Source organism: Lynx rufus, unplaced genomic scaffold (genome assembly GCF_022079265.1).
Source record: "Lynx rufus isolate CCGP_SWC_20201006 ecotype Redwood Valley unplaced genomic scaffold, mLynRuf1.p SCAF_1, whole genome shotgun sequence".
Lineage (NCBI taxonomy): Eukaryota > Metazoa > Chordata > Mammalia > Carnivora > Felidae > Lynx > Lynx rufus.
Window position 1 is genome coordinate 152,857,504 of NW_025814823.1, and position 19,804 is coordinate 152,877,307.

At 39.0% G+C, this 19,804-nt stretch overlaps 1 protein-coding gene across 1 annotated transcript in view; it reads left to right on the top strand.

The window, feature by feature from the left end:
- The first annotated feature begins 209 nt into the window (after positions 1 to 209).
- POLR3G (RNA polymerase III subunit G) overlaps positions 210 to 19,804 on the top strand; it is a 44,101-nt gene continuing 24,506 nt past the window's right edge. Inside the window, exons 1-4 of the mRNA XM_047071853.1 lie at positions 210 to 292; positions 8,295 to 8,435; positions 10,925 to 11,054; positions 19,345 to 19,401. Of these exons, the coding sequence (XP_046927809.1) occupies positions 8,319 to 8,435; positions 10,925 to 11,054; positions 19,345 to 19,401 (304 nt within the window). The 5' untranslated portion in view covers positions 210 to 292; positions 8,295 to 8,318. The remainder of the gene's footprint in view (positions 293 to 8,294; positions 8,436 to 10,924; positions 11,055 to 19,344; positions 19,402 to 19,804) is intronic.

A 19,804-nucleotide genomic window follows, 5' to 3' on the forward strand; every position in this document is an offset into this window, starting at 1 on the left:
GGCAAGCGCACTTCCAGCCAGCGCTGAAAGAGTCAGGCCAAACCGGATGGAGAAGTACGGCGCCTGCCAAGGGCTAAAAAGCTCCTTGCCCGGGGGGCGGGGCCTAGAGCGAGAGTGGGCGGGGCTAACTGTTTGGGATCGGAACAAGGCTCTGAGCCCGCGTGGAGGGCGGAGCGCGCTTCTCTAGAGGTGGAACCGGTATCCCAGCGCTCGCGCCTTCTGTGTGCACCCCTTCCTTGCCGGCCGGCACTTTGGGTGCACAGTTTTACCCAAGCCTCGAGACAGTGAGCAGGTAACAGAGGGAGCAATTGAGGGGTTGGGAGGCGATGGAGAGGGTAGAGAGAAGTTAAAGGGGCACATGGAGAAGGTGGGGGAAGTCAGAGGTGGAGATTCAATAAAGCGCTTCAGGATTGAGGGTAGTTGGGAGATAGCTTTACCTTTCCTTCTAATCCCTTCAGAATCTTTGAAAACCGCCCTTTCCCGATCTTAACGAGGCTCCACTTCCTGGACTGTTTGCAGTGAGTTAGAAGAGGATTTATGCTGTAACTGATGGTAGATTTTCAAATCTGGGGACTTCGTGATTGGTTTAGGCACGAGTCATTGCCGCAGACTTGCTGCTAAGGACAGACTATTCAGTATGTTTTCTTAACTCTTGGCACTCTAACCTGTATCGTGGGGAGAAGGGTTGTTAATAACGTCTTAATGCTCTTATAAAAAATGAAATTCTGTATTCCTTCCCCTACCCTCCATTTTTTTTTTCGGTTAGTTTGTCAGCTCTTGAAAGAGAGCAAAGAAAGTTGGTAGAAAAGGCTCAACTAAGTAAAGGTGGAGGCAGTCGCACCTTGTGAGAACAGAAAACGTGGATAATATCTGGGTGTGGCCCAGCCAGCCATATAAATCACCCCCACTATGAACACCAGATCCCTGTATCCACCTAGCACCTCCCAGCTATTGAAACATCAAGTTAGGCTTCAAAAATTCCCTTGAGAATTTGATTAATTATAAAGATACCCATGAGCTAGCTTTGTAAAAAATAATTATGAAAACCCTTATTGTGGCAGCTACTAATAAACCTTCATAGGAGAGATGTACTGTCCTCTCCTACACTCCTAAAAACCTTTGGTGGAGATGTAGCTTTTCTGAATATTTTCCTAATCTTCAGCCACTGTTTGGGGCTATCCTTACATGCAAGTCCCTGAGCTAGATGATCTGTGAGAATAGTATTGAGTGGGGAAAAAAAAGAAAAGAAAAAGAAGTTATGATTTGGGTTCTCAAGAATTTGAGGGAAGATGATATTTATGCACAACTATTTGCAATATAAAACAGTATGGTGTATATACCACAGAGGAAGTAAAAACTAGGTGCTATAAGGATACAGATGAAAAGGATTATTGAAGAGTAGCATTTGAGCAGGGCTTAAAAGACCACTGTTTGTTAGGATGCTCTCAGCTGGGAAGTACAGAGCTTTCTGTAGTTTAAACATTTTTCCCATAGGCAGAGGGAAACCACTGCAGGAGAAATGGAGGGATATCCTTACTAGGCCATGAGCTCAGCAATAATTCACCCAGTATTTGTTGGACTTTTGCCAGGCTCTGGTAAGTGATAGAGCATGGAAATGTAAGTCTTCAAGGAGGCCTTCATATTTACAGATCCATCTGCTTGTATCACACTCCCATGGATGTCCATATTTTCTTAGTTCTCGACATGGTTCTTTCCATTTCCTGTGCTAGACTATGAGCTCTACAAGAGCAGAAACTTTGTTTTGTTCACTGCTATATTCCCAGTGTGCAGAAGATGGTCTGACACAGAGGGTGCTTAATAAATACTTGATGAATAGTTAATTGAAGGGCTTACTGGAGAGACCGACAAGAACTGGCAATCACAACATGATCTTTAAAAGGGTAATAAAAGCACTGTAGTACTTGGGAAACAGACAAGGGAGAGATCTGTCTCCTTGTTGGGTAGAGAAAATGGTCACAGAGAGGTGTCATTTGCACAGCATCTTAAATGGTGCCAGGGGTTGCGTAGTTGGATGCGGGAGGAAGGCATTCCAGGCAGAAGGAACGCTACATGCAAGAGCTGATGTAGCAGAGTAGAGAGTGGCTAGAGTGTGGTGTGTAGGGGGCAAGAGACAGAGAGTTAGACTCAAAGCTTTGTTAGGTAAGGAGAGTGACACATCAAGGTTTATGTTCTAGAGAGATGACTGGAGAGTGGGTTGAAAGTGGGAGGCTGGCAATGGGAATTTATTTGTTCTGTGTTAGAGATCCAGGTTAGAGATGGTAAAGTCCTGAACAAAAGCAGAGGTCAAGGAAGGTGAATATGTAAGAGGATACAGCTAATATTCTTCTATAAGGGTATCAAGGAAGGTGGAGAGGAGGACAGCATGGCTATCAGGTTCTGACTGGGACAATTGAGGTGTCATTTGTCAGGAAAGATGCTGTGACCTGTCTTTTGGTGCCTCCCCCAGCTTCCATGCCTACTTACATCAGATTGTACATTCATTCACGTAGCCACTATGTACAAGGGACAGTGTGAGATGTGGAAGACAATACATTTAGGCCACAATCACAACTCGTAAAATGTTAGCACTAGGAGGAACTTCAGATATTACCTCAGCCTGTGACGTAGTGTTGTCTCTACAGTCAAATAGAATGGACTTTGCGTTTCAGCTCTTGGATGCTTGAACAACACCCATCAAACCAGCTCAGAACAGTTCTGAACAGGAATTTTCAGGAAGCATTACAAAATGGAAGGATGATGCTTCTGATTTTATACTTTGAAAGTCAGTCAATTTTGCCATTGCTAATTCACTTCCTTGTAAAGATTAATAAAAGTATCTGTGGGATTAAAAAAGTGTTCAACTAGCCTGGGAATGTGTTTCAGGTAGTGTAATGTGGATGAATGGAGAATGGAAAAGTACCTGAGGCTTTAACCCAGTTTTGTCTTTGTTAGAAATTAACTGTGTGCCTTTAGGCAGTCAACTAACCTCTCAGGGCTTCACTTTCCTCTTTTACAAAATGTGAAGTTTAATAGGAAGCAGTGGTTCTTTAAAAAATTTTTTTAACCATATTTATTTTTGAGAGACAGAGCGTGAGCGTGAGGGGCAAAAAGAGAAGGAGTCTCAGAATCAGAAGCAGGCTCCAGGTTCCGAGCTGTTAGCACAGAACCTGACACATGACTTGAACCATAAGACCATGCCTGATCTCAAGTCAGTTGCTTAACATACTGAGCCACCCAGGCAGCCCAGAAAGCAGTGGATCTTAATTTACACTATATGCTGTAAACTCTGTGAATGATTTGAAAAGTCCTAATGCCTGAATCCCATCTCCAAAGATTCTCATTTTGTTGTTCTGGTATGAAGCCTGAGTTTTGTTTTTACATTCTGATGCTTCTAGTGTACTTCCAGGTCTCCAACTTTATAGTTCGGGAAGTTTAAAAGAAAACAACAATGTTAATAGTAGGCTGACTGAATTGTACTTCTTTGGGTAGATTTTGCTTATGACACCATATGAAAGAAAGGAAGGAAAGAAGAGAGGAAGGAAAAGAAAGAGAAGGAAAGAGAGCTTAACATTAATTGTGGAGCTGTTGCTATATAGAGAGCACTGTGCTAGACAATGGGGATATAAAATCTCTGTTAATACGGCCAAAGAAATAAATAAAACGTAAGTGAAACTCCTTGCCTTTGGAAAAGGCCCATTTCCCAAAAGGCGCATTGTCTCTATTTCTTCCAAAATTGAAGAGTAGCAATATGTAACACCTCAATTTTTTAAAATACACTTATTTTATTGGAGGATCTTTACAAGAGCAAAGTGGGGTGAAGCAACTGCTGTGGATTTTGTTAGGTAAGGAGAGTGACACATCAAGGTTTATGTTCTAGAGAGATGACTGGAGAGTGGGTTGAAAGTGGGAGGCTGGCAATGGGAATTTATTTGTTCTGTGTTCGAGATGGTAAAGTCCTGAACAAAAGCAGAGGTCAAGGAAGGTGAACATGTAAGAGGATACAGCTAATATTCTTCTATAAAGGTATCAAGGAGACTGGACTTAGACTGGATCTTTAGGTGAAAGGGGCTACTGTTAAGCAGGGAGGAAAATGGGGTAGATTGTAGTGGAGAGAATGGTAAACAAGACATGATGATACAAGGAGTCAGGAGTGCAGGCATCTTAAAAGGGCCCTGAATACTTGGGTAGGAAGTTTGGATTTAATCCTGTAGCCAAGAGGGAAGATGAGAAGACCGACATGATCAGAACTATGCCTTAGGATGAATAATGTGGAAGAATAAATTAAAACAAATAGGAAGAACAAGGCACAAAACTTGCAGTCACTCAAAAGTGATGTAGAAAGAGGTTAAACTGGATTATGGTAGAGGAAATGGAAATGAAGGGACATTTTGAAGGAAGAATTAGGTGATTGATTCGATAGGAGGGGTAGAACAAAGTGAGGAATCAATATTGATGCACTCCAAGTCATCAAGTGTTGGTGACTGGGAAAATAACATTCTGTGGATAGAAGCAGGGACATAATACCTAAAAGGCAAGCCAGTTGGTGCAGGGGGAAGATGACCTCAGTATTTTAAGTTTAAAGTGCTTTCCAAATATTCTTTTGATAGTGGGAACATGGGCTGAAACTCAAGACAAAGGTCAGTGTTGGAGATAATAGTATGGGAGAGGTCATCAAACCCTGCGTGCGGGTGTGTTTTCTGAAGACCAAAGGAAAAAAAAAAGCAGAAGACCAAAGATTGAACCTTAAGGAAATCCATATTTAGGAGGTTTAAGAAGAGAAGTAGCCAATAACAACAAAAAAACCCCCAGAGTTTTAATAAACCCTAGGAAGCAGAGAATTTCAAAAGGGAGGAGGCCATAGCGAGTCATGTGCTTTGGAAGTCCAAGACATGAATGAGGACAAAATGCCAGTGGATTTTGCTCTTGGGAGCCATTGGGACCTTTGCATTTCAACATTTTTGTGAAACCAGTTCCCATCACAAGTGAGGTAAAAAGCCAAACCCTTTACCTCAACTTACACAGGGCTCCGCAAAATCCGGCCCTGACCTGCCTCTTCTTGTTCCTTACTCCTCGCCAGGGACATGGCCTTCTCATTCCTCACACACTCCCAGCATTTGGCTTCTTTCTCTGCACTTGTTCCTCCTTCTCTGTGCAGCCGTGTCTACCTCATCCCTTCATCTTGTGGCTTACAGGCCTTCTCCGGCATGGTGCTCAGATTTATCCTCCACAGAAAGACCTTCCTTGTGTGAAAAGCTAACATACCCCTTTATTATTCTCTGTCCCCTTGCCATCATTTATTTTTTTTCAAGAGCTGTGTTGATGAGTTTCTAGGGCTGCTATAACATTTTACCACAAATTGGGCGACTTCAAATAGCCGATATTTATTCTCTCTCAGTTCTGGTGGCCCAAAGTCTGAAAACAAGGTGAAATCAAGGTGTGGGCAGGGTTCATTCTTTCCAGAGGCTCTGAGGGAGAATTTGTTCCAGGCCTCTCCTAGCTTGCAGTGCTTCCTGGCACTCTTTGGTATTCTTGGCTTGAAACTGCAGCATCCCAGTCTCTGCCTCCCATCTTCACATGGTGTTTTCCCTCTGTGTGTGTTTCTCTCTGTCCACATTTCCCTCTTAGAAAGACACCCATCATTGGAAGAGGGCTCACCCTGATTCTCTATGACCTCATCTTAATTTGATTACATCTGCAGCAAAGATTTTATTTCCAAATAAGGAAGGTCATCACATTCACAGGTACGGGGTGGGTAGGAGGGAGACACAATTCAACCCACAGCAAGAATACATACTATTATGTTACACATTTATTTGTTTACATGTTTGTGTTCTTTCAGCCACTGAAATACTTGCCCTTAGTACAGGGACATGGTTTTATTCATGGGTTCTGCCATAGTGCCTGGAATACTCAATATTGGTCGAATGAATGACTCAATGAAATTGGCCTATATGAAGTAGAGGAAGATTGGGATAATAAGGAAATGGGGAAACCTGCTTATAAAAAACCTTTCATTCAAGCAGTTTGGGAGGGTGAAAGAAGAACATGGCAGTGGTTGACTCAGAGGATACCAGAGATTGATGCTTAGGCCTCACTTGTGAGCCATTTTCCCTATGAGACAGTTACTGGAGTCCAAGAAGTACCTCTCAGCTCTCCAAGAGAAGATAATGAATTTGGCAGCTTCTGTAGGTACACAACTGACTCATAATAGCCAAACTAAAAAGAGATGGATTTGTAGGCCAGAAGGCCATGTCATCATTGAGGGTGTCTCAAGAGCTAGGATTGATTTTTCTGCCAAGGGCAATCCATTCACTAATGATACCAGTTTATACACCCAAAGGTACTTGATAAATAGGGAAGTTTAGAGGCTCCAGCGTCTGGTATTTCTCAAGGGATTTTCCATCAAACAATGGTAGCTGACATACTCTCTTTTTAGGGTGAGTTTTCCCAGCTGTTTCTCAGAGCCCACCTCCAAAGATTCTGGTGTAGGTTTGAATAGTTGAAGATTGCATGGGATTCGATATGTATATTTAACAAGTTCTCTGGCCAGTTCTCATGATCAGGCAAGTTTGGGAAATGCTGCCTGGGATTGTTCATCTTTACTGGTGGGCAAATCCCAGACTGGAATTAAGCCCAGTGGTCTTGACTATGCCTACAGGGCTCTCACAATTCATTTCTTAGAGTGAGTGTGTCTTTTTGCTCAGCAGTTTTCATACTTGGAAGACCTGCTTTCTGCAGGCTCAGCATATGCTTGAATGACTCAGCAATGAAACATGGCCATTTAGATATCCTCCTCTCTTTTAGTGTGGACACATGGAATGAGCTTCGGTATTAGAATAGGTACCTTTCCTCTACAACTTGTGCTTCATTGTAGCTAAATAGTGAATGAGGAAATTGATTCATGATAGAATTCCAATTAGTAGATACAGAAAGAATAAAATTACAGCCCATAATGGAATAACGAATCTAGGCTACGATCATCAATGGCTGCTGACATCATTAGGTGGAAAGTGATGGGGAACTGTATGCTAGATGAAACAGACTGCTAGCACCTGAACCCACTGACCAGAGAACATCAGTGAGAGAGAGAAAGGGAGAGAAAGAAAGAGAGATTGGTTTTGTTTGCATCCTGATGTGATGCAATAGGAGGAACAGAGCAACTCTTTTAAGTGTCCTTGTAAAAAATTAAACTCAAATTTGAGTAAGCCTCTAGTTCACCTATTTAGAAAATAGAAAATACAGCGAAGAGGAATGTGTTATACTGCATTTCATGTATTCAGTTCCTCAAATTCAGAAATGGGAGAATGTTACAACCTTGCTACTTTCAAACAGTGGCCCGCATACCAGTAGCATGGATAATCCCAGAGAGCTTGTTAGAAATGCAGGTTCTCAGCCAGTTGAATCAGAATCTGCATTTTAACAAGATTCCTAGGTAATTCTCGTGTGCCTTAAATTTGGAGAAGCATTGTATAGGAAATGACCTCAGTTTTTCAAAAAATAACGGTAAGGAAAGAAAGGAAGGGGAACTGTTAAATCGGTAGGAGAGGATATATTGCTGTTTTCTTGGACTTGCAGGATTGATACACAGTATTATCAGTGGGAAAAGAGACTTAGAAGATGTGTGTCATAATCACCACGACAGTCAACTGCACTCTTGTAGTGACAGAGCCTTGGTATAGGGATCCCTGTTAATATACTGCCGGCTCAGTTCTCACACTGTAGAGATCAATCCTGTTTCAGACAATTCACAAGTTCAGTAGAGAACTTGAGTATGTGACATCTCTACTGTGGCCAAAGTTGAAAGAGTACAGGTTTATCTTACCTTTAATTTAACTATTGCAGATGGTTTTTTTTATCATTTAAAAATCTAAAGTGTATATGACTCGTGGGAGTCTTCAAGCTGAATGAAAAAGCTAGGTGGTCTGTCTTCATCAGCCAGACCTTTCCTTGTCCACACTTCTTACATATGTCTGAAATCTTGATGCCAAATCACAGAGGGGTGGAGAGAATTGCATCAACTGGCTGTGTGCAGTGGTCTGGGCAGCATCTCAAAGGGGACCCAGGGTCAGCTGTTCACCCAGGGCCTGGTGAGGTAATTGAAGCCATCATCATGTCACCTGCCAGACCTGAGTAGATGTGAGGAGTTCAGAAATCAGTTTAGCATATGTTTATTGTTTCTTTACAAGTTTTGCTTTCCAGAAGTATTTTCCATTAGCCACGCTACTTAAGGGACAGAGTTTTATATTCTGTTTTAAAATGTTGATTTCCTTTTTTTTCTATGTGATGTCTTTCAGAATTTGCTGGTATAACTAGTTCTAATGGCTGGGAACAAAGGACGCGGACGTGCAGCTTACACCTTTAATATTGAGGCAGTTGGATTTGGCAGAGGTGAAAAGCTACCCGATGTAGTCCTGAAACCACCCCCACTATTTCCTGTAAGTACATTAACAGCAGATTTCTCACGGCTGGTTTTTTCATCTTTCAAAGAAAATTAAAATTCTGCACAGGACTGAATATATAACATCCTTATAATATCTTAAGTGTAAGAAAGTAAAAGAGAGTGTGCTTCACGGCCACTGTTCTTCCCTGAACCTCTTCTAATTTTTACACTGCCTTCTAAAAACAAAAAAAACTGTATACAACTTGCCGTGAATACATTCAGTACAATATGAACTAAGAAAGAATTTTTTCATTTCCTATTTCTTCTGTTGCTATTTTTGATGTATTCCAATACCAAAATAATATTTTGTTTTTTAAATTTTTTTAATGTTTGTTTATTTATTTATTTTGGCAGAGAGAGAGAATGCAGGCAAGCAGGGGTGGGGCAGAGAGAGAGGGAGAGTGGGAGAGAATCCCAAGCAGACTCTGGCTGTTAGCAGAGTGTGATGTGGGGCTCGATTGCACGAGCTGTGAGATCATGTCTCCCAGCCCCTCAAAATAATATTTTTAAAAGGTTAGGTTTTACAGTGCTCCCTAGTGGTCCTCAGTCTACTAGACTTTCACTTAATGATTTTCTTCTCATCTTGTATCTACACAATTTGATTTTGCTCCCTAGTGTACCGTTTTGCCTTTGATTCCCCAGTCGGCTGTTTCTGGTTTTTGCTTATTTCTCTATTTTGTTAAAGTCAGTTTGAGTTTTGTTGCTGTTTCTCAAAATCTAGTTGTTCCTGCTACATTTAGTGTTGCTTTTAAATCTAATGAGTATGCTGTAAACCTAATTGGCATAATGTTTAATTTAATGCTTTCACTTTACATTTAGTTTGAAACCTGAGCTTACATTTCCAGATGTGTATGTGCTGCAATATAAAAAATGAAAAACTCATAAATGACCAGATACCCTTCGATCCAGCAGTTTCTCCCCTATTTCAGAAGGGAAAAGTCTTTTGTCAAATGATTTGTGTAGGTAGAGGACGCTGGACAAATGTATCTAGGGATCTAGATGTCTTACACAGGGAGTCTCTACTTTTTGCTCTTGACATTTTGCCTTTCTGATATTTAGTATAGCCTGAAACAATGACAGATACCTCATGTTTGTGCATTATGTGAATCATTTTATACATTGATTTCCTTGAAAACAACTCTTCTCTATGTGTGAGGTTACTTCTAAACACTGGAAATATTAGTACATACTGTGTTGTTGTATAGTTGGAATAAAATTGAAATTCCTTGCTGCTGGCAAACTGGCTGTGTTTGATATGGCCTTCTGGTGTCTCTATGACTCTTGCTACCACTGTCCTTCTCGCTCCTTAGCCATCATGGCCTTCTTGTTCTCTCAGGCCTTTTCCTCTGCCAGTTTCCGTGGCTGGAGCCATCTATTCCCAAGTCTTTGCATGATGACTTCCTAATTTTATCCGGAGCAGTACTCAGATGTGATTTCCTGAGAGGTCCTGTGTGCTTACCCTGTCTAGACCAACTACCTCCAACCTCCGTGTATTCTGTCAGTCACACTTTGTTCTACCCAGCCTCACTTTTTTTATGCCAGTTATCGCTACCTCAAATTGCGTATTTCCTCATTGTTTACTTATTTCTTGTATTTTTCTCTTCTAGTATGTAAGTTCCCTAAGGGCAAGAAGTTTGACCCATTCATCATGGTATCTCTTGTTGTCTAGCCATGTCTAGCTCATAGTAAGCACCCAATAAATAGCTGTAGAATGAATGAATAAACTCAGAGTGAAATTTTGAAAATGTACCCTGTACGTAGTTCTGATACCAGAAATGTCTTTTTCTTTTAGAAATGTCTTTTACTACATACCCTGAGACCCCACTTTTTAATAAATATATGTATTTCATGAATATATATACATATGTGTGTAATTTTGTAAAATTGAAGGTGTAGATTCAAACTCCCGCTTTGTCATTTACATGGTTTATGAGCTTATAGATTGTTCACGTCTCAGTTTATTTACTGTAAAAGGGGAAGTACTGATGATACTTTAAGTGGGATCGTGGATGTTGAGTGATGAGGACATCCTGGTCAGAGTAACCACTTGTACATGATAACTGCTACTTTTAATCTTTTTTTTTTTTTTTTTTTTTTTTTAATGCTACTTCTCCCACCAATACCACCACTACTAATTGAGGTTACTAGGGGACTAAAGCAGTTACTCTCATTTGGGTGCCTTGACTTCTAAAACATGTAATCACAGTCAACAGACTATATAACAAAATACTTGTTGGTGTGGTCAGTAGGAAAATTAAGAATCTTTCCTACTGTCTAAAATGAGAGCAAAGTAGGAAATAGGCTAAAAAGTTAAATAGATTACAAAAGCTCAACGTCTTTTGAGTTGATTGTAAAACTTAGTACCTGGGAAATGTAGTTTTTCAATAAAAATGAAATTTTCCAGATTATAGACAAAAAGGATGTTAAGAAACTTATTTTATTAAAAAGGCACACACACATACACACACATTGTCTTTTAAACAGGATACAGATTATAAACCGGTGCCACTGAAAGCAGGAGAGGGCGAAGAATACATGCTGGCATTGAAACAGGAGTTGAGAGAAACTATGAAAAGGATGCCTTATTATTTAGAAACACCTGAAGAAAAACAAGGTGGGTTTGGACCCTTTGGTTATGTGGTTGAATGTGTACAGACGAGACAGTGTTTGTGTATAAGACAGAGAGTAATTTGGTGCTGATTGATTTAGTTACATCAGAAATTATCAACTACCATGAAAGAGCATAGTTCTGTTGATTCAACAGAAAATGTATTTTAAACTTTCTGATATTTTATTTTTAAAATTACCTTTTAATAGAAATTTCATAGGCTTGGTGAAAATTACAAAAAACAGAAACAGTGAAAAGTAAAAATCACCTCTCATGCTTATGGCTAGAGATCTATTAATGTTTTATTATACATTCTAGATTTTTTTCTTCTGCATGTGTATCGTTTTTATAAAATTGGATTCATATTCTTTGCATCTTCCTTTTTTACCCAATAACATGTTATTAGCATGTTCACATGTCCTCAGTATTCTTGGAAAATTAGATTTTTAATCATTATGTGGTATTCCATGATCTGTATATAACATTATTAATTGTACGTAGTTCTCTGCTGTTAGATTTAAAGTGTTTTCTAGTTTTTTGCTCATATATGTATATAATGCAATGGTTATCCTTACACATACATTTTTTGTATCTAATATTAAATTTAAAATGTATTTAAAATTAAATATGATTATTTAATATTTTGGTGAAAACTTTTAGAAGCCATAAATATATTTTTGACTTATGATTTGTACATAAGAAAACATAAAGGGTGTACTCCTTGGTTATGCCAAGGACAGAGAGGAGAAATTACCATTGGAGAAGGCTTGAAAGTCTCAGAGAGGGAGTGGGAAGTGGTTTTAGAGGAAGAGAACCCATTCCTGAGTAGTTATTTAGCACATTAGATCTGTATTGATTTTCAGTTTCTGCCCTCGAATGTTGAAATTAGAGAGATCAATATCATCCTTGAGTTCCCAAAACAACATCATTAAAGCGTGAGAAATTCATATAGTATCATCTCATTCCATTAGTATTAAAAATGCATTCCATTTTCTCTCTCTCTAAAAGACTTAGAACTGGCTAAGAGTCAAAAAGAAAGTCTTATATAGTAATATTACATGTGCTTATAATTATAAGAAGCATTTTAGACAAGTTCATTTATTTTTCAAACATAGCTGCTTGAAGTTTATATAGTGGTTTAGAAAGGTATATTTTTATCTCAAAAGTGCGGATTTTTTTTACTTTCATGATTATGTTACATGCTTTTATCTATCTGAGTTCAAAAATGAAATTAAAGCTCTAATTGTAAAGATTTTTAAAAAGATTAAATGAACTAATAAACATTCTTATTAGAAAAAATTATAGTGTAGGGTATACTTTAATCTTTTAAAAATTATTGTTTTCTCTAGAGTATGGAACAGACTTAACTAAATGTGGTCATTATTAAAGCATAGGTCTAATTTGCAAGTATATCATATCATTAAAACATATCTGGGAGTCTTTTAAACAGAGAACACAACTTCATTGCTGGTTTCTGGGAGTGGTTGGCTTGTACCTGGATTAAGAGGCTCTTTATCTTTGATGACTACAGGAGGTATTTAAGAATACAAGGAATCGTTTCTGTTTCTTTCTGGAAAAAAACACTTCTATAGGATTTTCCAAATTGATACAAGTATATTCTCCTTCAAAATCTTAATGTTTACCTTTCTTTTCTGATGTAATGTGTTTTTTATTTATTTTTTTTTTCAACGTTTTTATTTATTTTTGGGACAGAGAGAGACAGAGCATGAACGGGGGAGGGGCAGAGAGAGAGGGAGACACAGAATCGGAAACAGGCTCCAGGCTCTGAGCCATCAGCCCAGAGCCCGACGCGGGGCTCGAACTCACGGACCGCGAGATCGTGACCTGGCTGAAGTCGGACGCTTAACCGACTGCGCCACCCAGGCGCCCCGCAACTGTACTTTTTTAAAACACATTACAGGGGCGCCCCGCAACTGTACTTTTTTAAAACACATTACAGGGGCGCCCCGCAACTGTACTTTTTTAAAACACATTACAGGGGCGCCCCGCAACTGTACTTTTTTAAAACACATTACAGGGGCGCCCCGCAACTGTACTTTTTAAAAACACATTACACCTGGGTGGCGCAGTCGGTTAAGCGTCCGACTTCAGCCAGGTCACGATCTCGCGGTCCGTGAGTTCGAGCCCCGCGTCAGGCTCTGGGCTGATGGCTCGGAGCCTGGAGCCTGTTTCCGATTCTGTGTCTCCCTCTCTCTCTGCCCCTCCCCCGTTCATGCTCTGTCTCTCTCTGTCCCAAAAATAAATAAACGTTGAAAAAAAAAATTAAAAAAAAAAAAAAAAACACATTACAGGGGCGCCCCGCAACTGTACTTTTTTAAAACACATTACAGGGGCGCCTGGGTGGCGCAGTCGGTTAAGCGTCCGACTTCAGCCAGGTCACGATCTCGCGGTCCGTGAGTTCGAGCCCCGCGTCGGGCTCTGGGCTGATGGCTCAGAGCCTGGAGCCTGTTTCCGATTCTGTGTCTCCCTCTCTCTCTGCCCCTCCCCCGTTCATGCTCTGTCTCTCTCTGTCCCAAAAATAAATAAACGTTGAAAAAAAAAAATTTTTATAAAAAAAAAAAAAAAGTACAGTTGAAAATGTTTTTAAAATATATACATACATATGCATGAATATAGGTTAATATAATAAATACACATATATACATATATACACACACATAATGTTTATGTACTCTGCACACCATAAATGAGAAAGAATTGGCCAGACTGAACAGCAGTATGCATCTGTCAGAGGGAGCTATATTCTGGATGGTGTTCTATCACTGTACCTTTATCAGCCTTCTCCCATCACTCATCACCTATATGCTTTAAGAAAGAGAGACTTAGGAATTAATGTAAAGAACTAAATGAGGGTAGGAGATCTCCGGGTTTCCTGATAACCTTGTGGCTAGTGGCTCAGGGCATTGAAATCACAAAGAAATGAGGACATAGAATAAAAATATTTCTTATCGTGATGTTTTCACAATTTGTTTATAATGCTTTCAGGTAGAATTATAGAAATGATTGGTATTTTCTTTATAAAGAAAGTTATTATTTTTGTAATAAAAGAAAAACACCAATATTGTTATTTTAATGAATTGTAGCTGCAAGGATATATAGAGAGCATCTGATCCAATTGTTCCCGGCTCGGGTTCCTGCATTACTGGGGTCCTCTGAGGTAGAAACAGGAGTGACAGTGGTGATCATTCCGTAAGCCATTTTTAGAACTTCAAAAGCTTAATGGAAATCATAACATTAACCTGCAATATGGCCACAAGATCTGCTGTTGAATAAATGGAGTTTGGTTTTTGTTAACTGTCAATGTGCCATCAGGGTCCATGAGACCCCTATTTTGATTTTTGATTTTCTTGTAATGTTTGTTTATTTATTTTGAGAGAGAGAAAGAAAGTGAGCAAGGGAGAGGCAGAAAGAGAATCCCAAGCAGGCTCTATGCTGCCAGTGCAGAGCCCGATGTGGGGCTCGAACCCATGAACTGCAAGATCATGACCTGAACCAAAATCCAGAGTCAGATGCTTGACCAACTGAGCCACTCAGGCATGCTGGAGTTTATTTTTGAGCAGTGATATTCATAACTTTAATTTTTTTTAAGTTTATTTGTTTATTTTGAAAGAGTGAGCAAGAGAGCATGAGCAGGGGTGGGGCAGAGAGAGAGAGAGTGAGAAAGAGAGAGAAAGAAAAGAGAGAGAATACCAAGCAGGCTCCATGCTCTGTGTGGAACCCAGCTCAGGGCTCGAACCCACAAACCGTGAGATCATGACCTAAGCTGAAATCAAGAGTCAGTCACTTAACCAACTGATCCACCCAGGCGCCCCCATAACTTATTTTTTAATAGAGATCTTCTAAAAAACAAAGAGAATTTATTTAAAAAAAAAAAACAAAACTCATTTTATCTGAGCATTACCATATCAGCTCATTGGATCCTTTTATAAATTTAAATACGTTTTGGAATCTTAGTGATTTCACTTTTCCTTCATCTGTAAACATTTTGCTGTTTTATCAGCACGGATACTCTTTCATCATTACTCATCAGTTATCCCCCACTACCCTGGGAAAAAGAGACTAAAACATCAGAAACAAAATGGAAAAATGGTGAAGTTGCATGGAAGGATGGTACAGCATTGAAATAAGTCAGCACGGTCACATTATCCTTCCGTGTTTCTATTGTGTTGCCCAAAGTATTATAGTAATGTTTAAGAAGATATAAAAAGAAAAGAAGTCTAGAGAGACTCTTGTCTTTGTGGTTGCTTTTTGTTTTAGCTTTCATAAAATGCAATTGAGAATTCAGAATTGTTCATTTTCTGCCCATAATGGTGCAGAGAAGAAAATTGACAGGGGAAGATGTGACACAATCACTAGACAAAAAAGATGAATGTAGAGGCAGTAATTCCTTGGGCGCCAACGATGATCATGAAATCGTTGTATAAGTAAAATCTCAAACTGAGTCTTCATCTGACAACATTCTAGATGAATCTTCTCAAACTCAAGAGTCAGTGGGTAAACAATATATCTCTAAGAATAAAAAGGAAATATGGTATTCTTCTTGAAGAGCACCTCGTTACATACTATTTTGTGATAAGAACCTGGAACATCTAGTCCGTTAAAATGACATGTGATGATATTTTTCTTTTTTATATTGATGTACCAAAAGTTATTTGGTGTAGTTTGTGACTGGACACATGCTGAAGGCAAAGAAGAAGATGATCGAAAGGCAATAGGTTGTGTAGGAATGAAATGGTTTGTTGGATTGATCATGTTAATTAGTAATTATAAATTTAATAATGAAAATGTTTTACAATTATAGACCAAAGAAGATGGCTGGGCCATTCTCACTTCATTACAAATGTGAGCTATCAAAGCTTTTTAAAGTACTGTATTTTGATGATGAAAGTGTAAGAAGAATTGCACTTCTTACAATTCTGGAACCTATTAGGAATGTATTTCTAATCTAGAATCATTTGGATGGTGCAAATGTGAGAAGAATCAGAAGTAAGAAGTTAGAACTTATTAATAAAATGTATTTAAAATCTGGAATCAGGATATATGAAATGCATATATTCAAAGGTTGTACATGAAAAATGTACATGTGTTCCTAAAATGCACAGTTGATGCACAGTTAACTGCATTCAAAAGACTTGCTGGGGCACCTGAGTGATTCAGTTGGTTGAACATCTGATACTTGATTTTAGCTGAGGTCATGATCCCAGGGTCATAGGATTGAGCCCTGCATCAGGCTTAAGTCTACTTAAGATTCTCTCTCTTGGGGCACACAGGTGGCTCAGTCAGTTAGGCAACCAACTCTTTTTTTTTTTTTTTTAAGTAATTCAATTTATATTTATTTTTTATGTATTTTTATTTTTTTAATATATGAAATTTATTGTCAAATTGGTTTCCATACAACACCCAGTGCTCATCCCAAAAGATGCCCTCTTCAATACCCATCACCTACCCTCCCCTCCCTCCCACCCCCCATCAACCCTCAGTTTGTTCTCAGTTTTTAAGAGTCTCTTATGCTTTGGCTCTCTCCCACTCTAACCTCTTTTTTTTTTTTTTTTCTTCCCCTCCCCCATGGGTTCCTGTTAAGTTTCTCAGGATCCACATAAGAGTGAACACATATGGTATCTGTCTTTCTCTGTATGGCTTATTTCACTTAGCATCACACTCTCCAGTTCCATCCACGTTGCTATAAAGGGCCATATTTCATTCGTTCTCATTGCCACATAGTACTCCATTGTGTATATAAACCACAATTTCTTTATCCACTCATCAGTTGATGGCAACCAACTCTTGATTTCAGCTCAGGTCATGATCTCACCATTTGGGAGATCGAGCCCCACATCGGGCTCTGTGTTGACAGCATGGAGCCTGCTTGGGATTTTCTATCTCTCTTCCTCTCTGTCTCTCTGTCTCTGTCTCTCTCTCTGTCTGTCTCTCTCTCTCTCTCTCTCTGCTACTCCCCTGCTCACTCTCTCTCTCTCAAAATAAATAAAGTTAAAAGATTCTCCCTCTGCCCTTCTCCCCTGCTCACACACTCTAAGAAAAAAAAAAATGGCCTTCAAAACCAGGGAAATAATGGAACATAAATTTGAGTTTACTGTACTTAAGTTCTTTTTAAAACTTGTAATAATTTTCTTTCTTTTTAAATAACAGTTTTATTGAGATGAAATTCACATATATAAAAATACACTTTTTAAAGTATACAATTCAGTGTCTTTTAGTGTAGTTACAGAATTGTACAGTCAATAGTACTGTCTAATTTTTAGAACCTTTTTATCATTCTGAAAAGAAACCCTATACCCACTAGTATAGGCTTCTATTCTCTCCTGTCTCTAGCCCATGGCAGCTACTAATCTGCTTTGTAGTGTTTTGTTTGTTCTGGATACTTCATATAAATGGAATCATAAGGACCCCTGGTTGGCTCGGTTGGTGGAGCATGCAACTCTTGATCTTGGGACTATAAATTCAAGCCCCACATTGGGTGTAGAGATTACTTAAAGATAACGTCTTTGAAAGAAATGGAATCATAAAATGTGACTTTTGTGACTGCCTTCTTTAACTTAGCATAATGTTTTCATGGTTCACCTGTGGTACTGCAGTCTTCATTCCTTTTTATGGCTGAATAATACTCCATTGGTTGTATATACCACATTTTGTTTACCCAGTCACCAGTTGATTGACATGTGGGTCAGTTCCACTTTGGAGCTATCATGAGTAATGCTGCTTTGAACATTCATGTATTTTCTACTGGGTGGACACATGTTATTTCTACTGGGTGTATATCTAGGATCATAAGATAACTGTATTTAACATTTTGAGGAACTGTCAAACTATTTTCCAAAGTTCTTGCAGTATTTTACGTCACCAGTGTTATATGAGGATTCTAGTTTCTCCACATCCTTGCTAGCACTTGTCATTGCCTTTTTGGTTGTAGCCATCCTACTGGGTATTAAGTGCTGTCTCATTGCGGTTTTGATTTGAATTTCCCAAACAACCAATGATGTTGAACATCTTATCATGTGCTTTTTTTCCACGCATATCTTTGCAGAAATGCCAGTTCAAATCCTTTGCCTCTTTTTAACTGAGTTTCAGTAGTTGTTTTTCAATATCGCTCATTCTTCTAGAAGTTTACTACTAAAGGTTAAATTTATCTAAAATATGCAATCTGTTGTGGAGAAAATTTTTAAATGCGAATTCTGGGAATTTGTGCTGACTTCTCTTTACAGGTGAAAAGCTTAAGAGCAAGATTGAAGTCAAAACAGTTAAATACCTAGAAAAGCTTGGTCTCTTGGTCTCTCTGATCTACTATTTATTTTGGTTATCTTTGTCTAACACCATGGTTTTGCTGTTATTTGGGATCATTTTCTTAACATGGAAGAAAAAGTACATACTTGGGCCTTGCTTTTTATGTTTTCATCTTTTGGTTTAACTTCCCTTTTTCATGGCTGTACTCCTAAAACCACATTCTATGATGAACCATGGTTTCAAGCGATGGCATGATGCTGTCACTTACGCTGCCAACTATGGTTTCAAGCTATGGCATGATGCCAACTTATACTGGTAGGAAAGGGTTTGGGCCCTCATTAAGGGAGTTTCTTGCAGCATAGTGGGCAAAGCAGAAACAAGAGCCACAGCTATGGCTCTCCCATTTTGGGCAAGCCCAGGAGGTCCCTGCAGAGTTGTCAGCAACTGACATGGAAGGCTTTTGGCTTGCTCAAGTCCAACCCTACCTACTCCTACCCTTTTCCCCGTTCTGCTCCTCAATGGATTGTGAAAAGTAGCTCACTGAGAAGCCTAACTGTGTATTAATGTATGTATCAAGCACTGGAGGTGAGCAAACAGCTCTCCATCTCCACTTAGGTAGTTAATACATCCCAGTTAAACAAGATTTAAAGACTGGGAGCTGGAGGCCAGTGTCACAAGAAGAAAATAGAAGATGCCAAGTGACTTTCTTTCCTGGTATTTAAGTGGCCCTCTGACCTGGCTTTGGGCTTTTGTGAATATTTTCAGAAACGAGTCAGGTTGTCTGATTCTAAAAAACATGCTTAGGGTTTATGCTCGCTCCCAGCCATTCATACCCAGCTGCTTCTTGCCACTTCCTTAAACGTGTGATACTAATTGAACTTTCCAGTAGGTGTTCAGAAACACTTTAGGCACAAATATAGGAAACTGTGTGTGAAATAAAAGATGTTACCTGGTGTTTTCAGTTATTTTAAAGGAATGGCAAAAATGCAGGCTTATTCTGCAGTTTTCTAATGAACACTTTTTCTTTTTTTTCTAGATATTGAAAGATACAGTAAAAGATATATGAAGGTGTACAAGGAGGAGTGGATACCAGGTAATTATAAAACTGAAAATGTTAAAATAATTTTTAAAGTTTATCTCCCTACCCCCTATTTTTTTTTAGGGCAATTTTTTTATTTTTACCCTAGGAATTTTCACTGTAGGAAAATAGTTTGGCTCTTTTCCTATAATTAATTACTAATATATATCTTTTGAAAACTAGGATGAAAAGATTTTTATACCATAACAAGGAAGAGTTGAAATGTTTTTGAAGTTCTTAAAATATTTTTTTATAAAATAGGACTTGCCAAATGCATTTGGGCTTTCCACTTCATTTTCCACAATCACCATTTTAATCTACAGTACCAATTATACTTCCATGTTTGTGAGTGATTTCAGCTTGAGAGGAGAAAACAAATCCAGGCAGACAGTATTGAAGCCAAGCTCATGGACCTTCC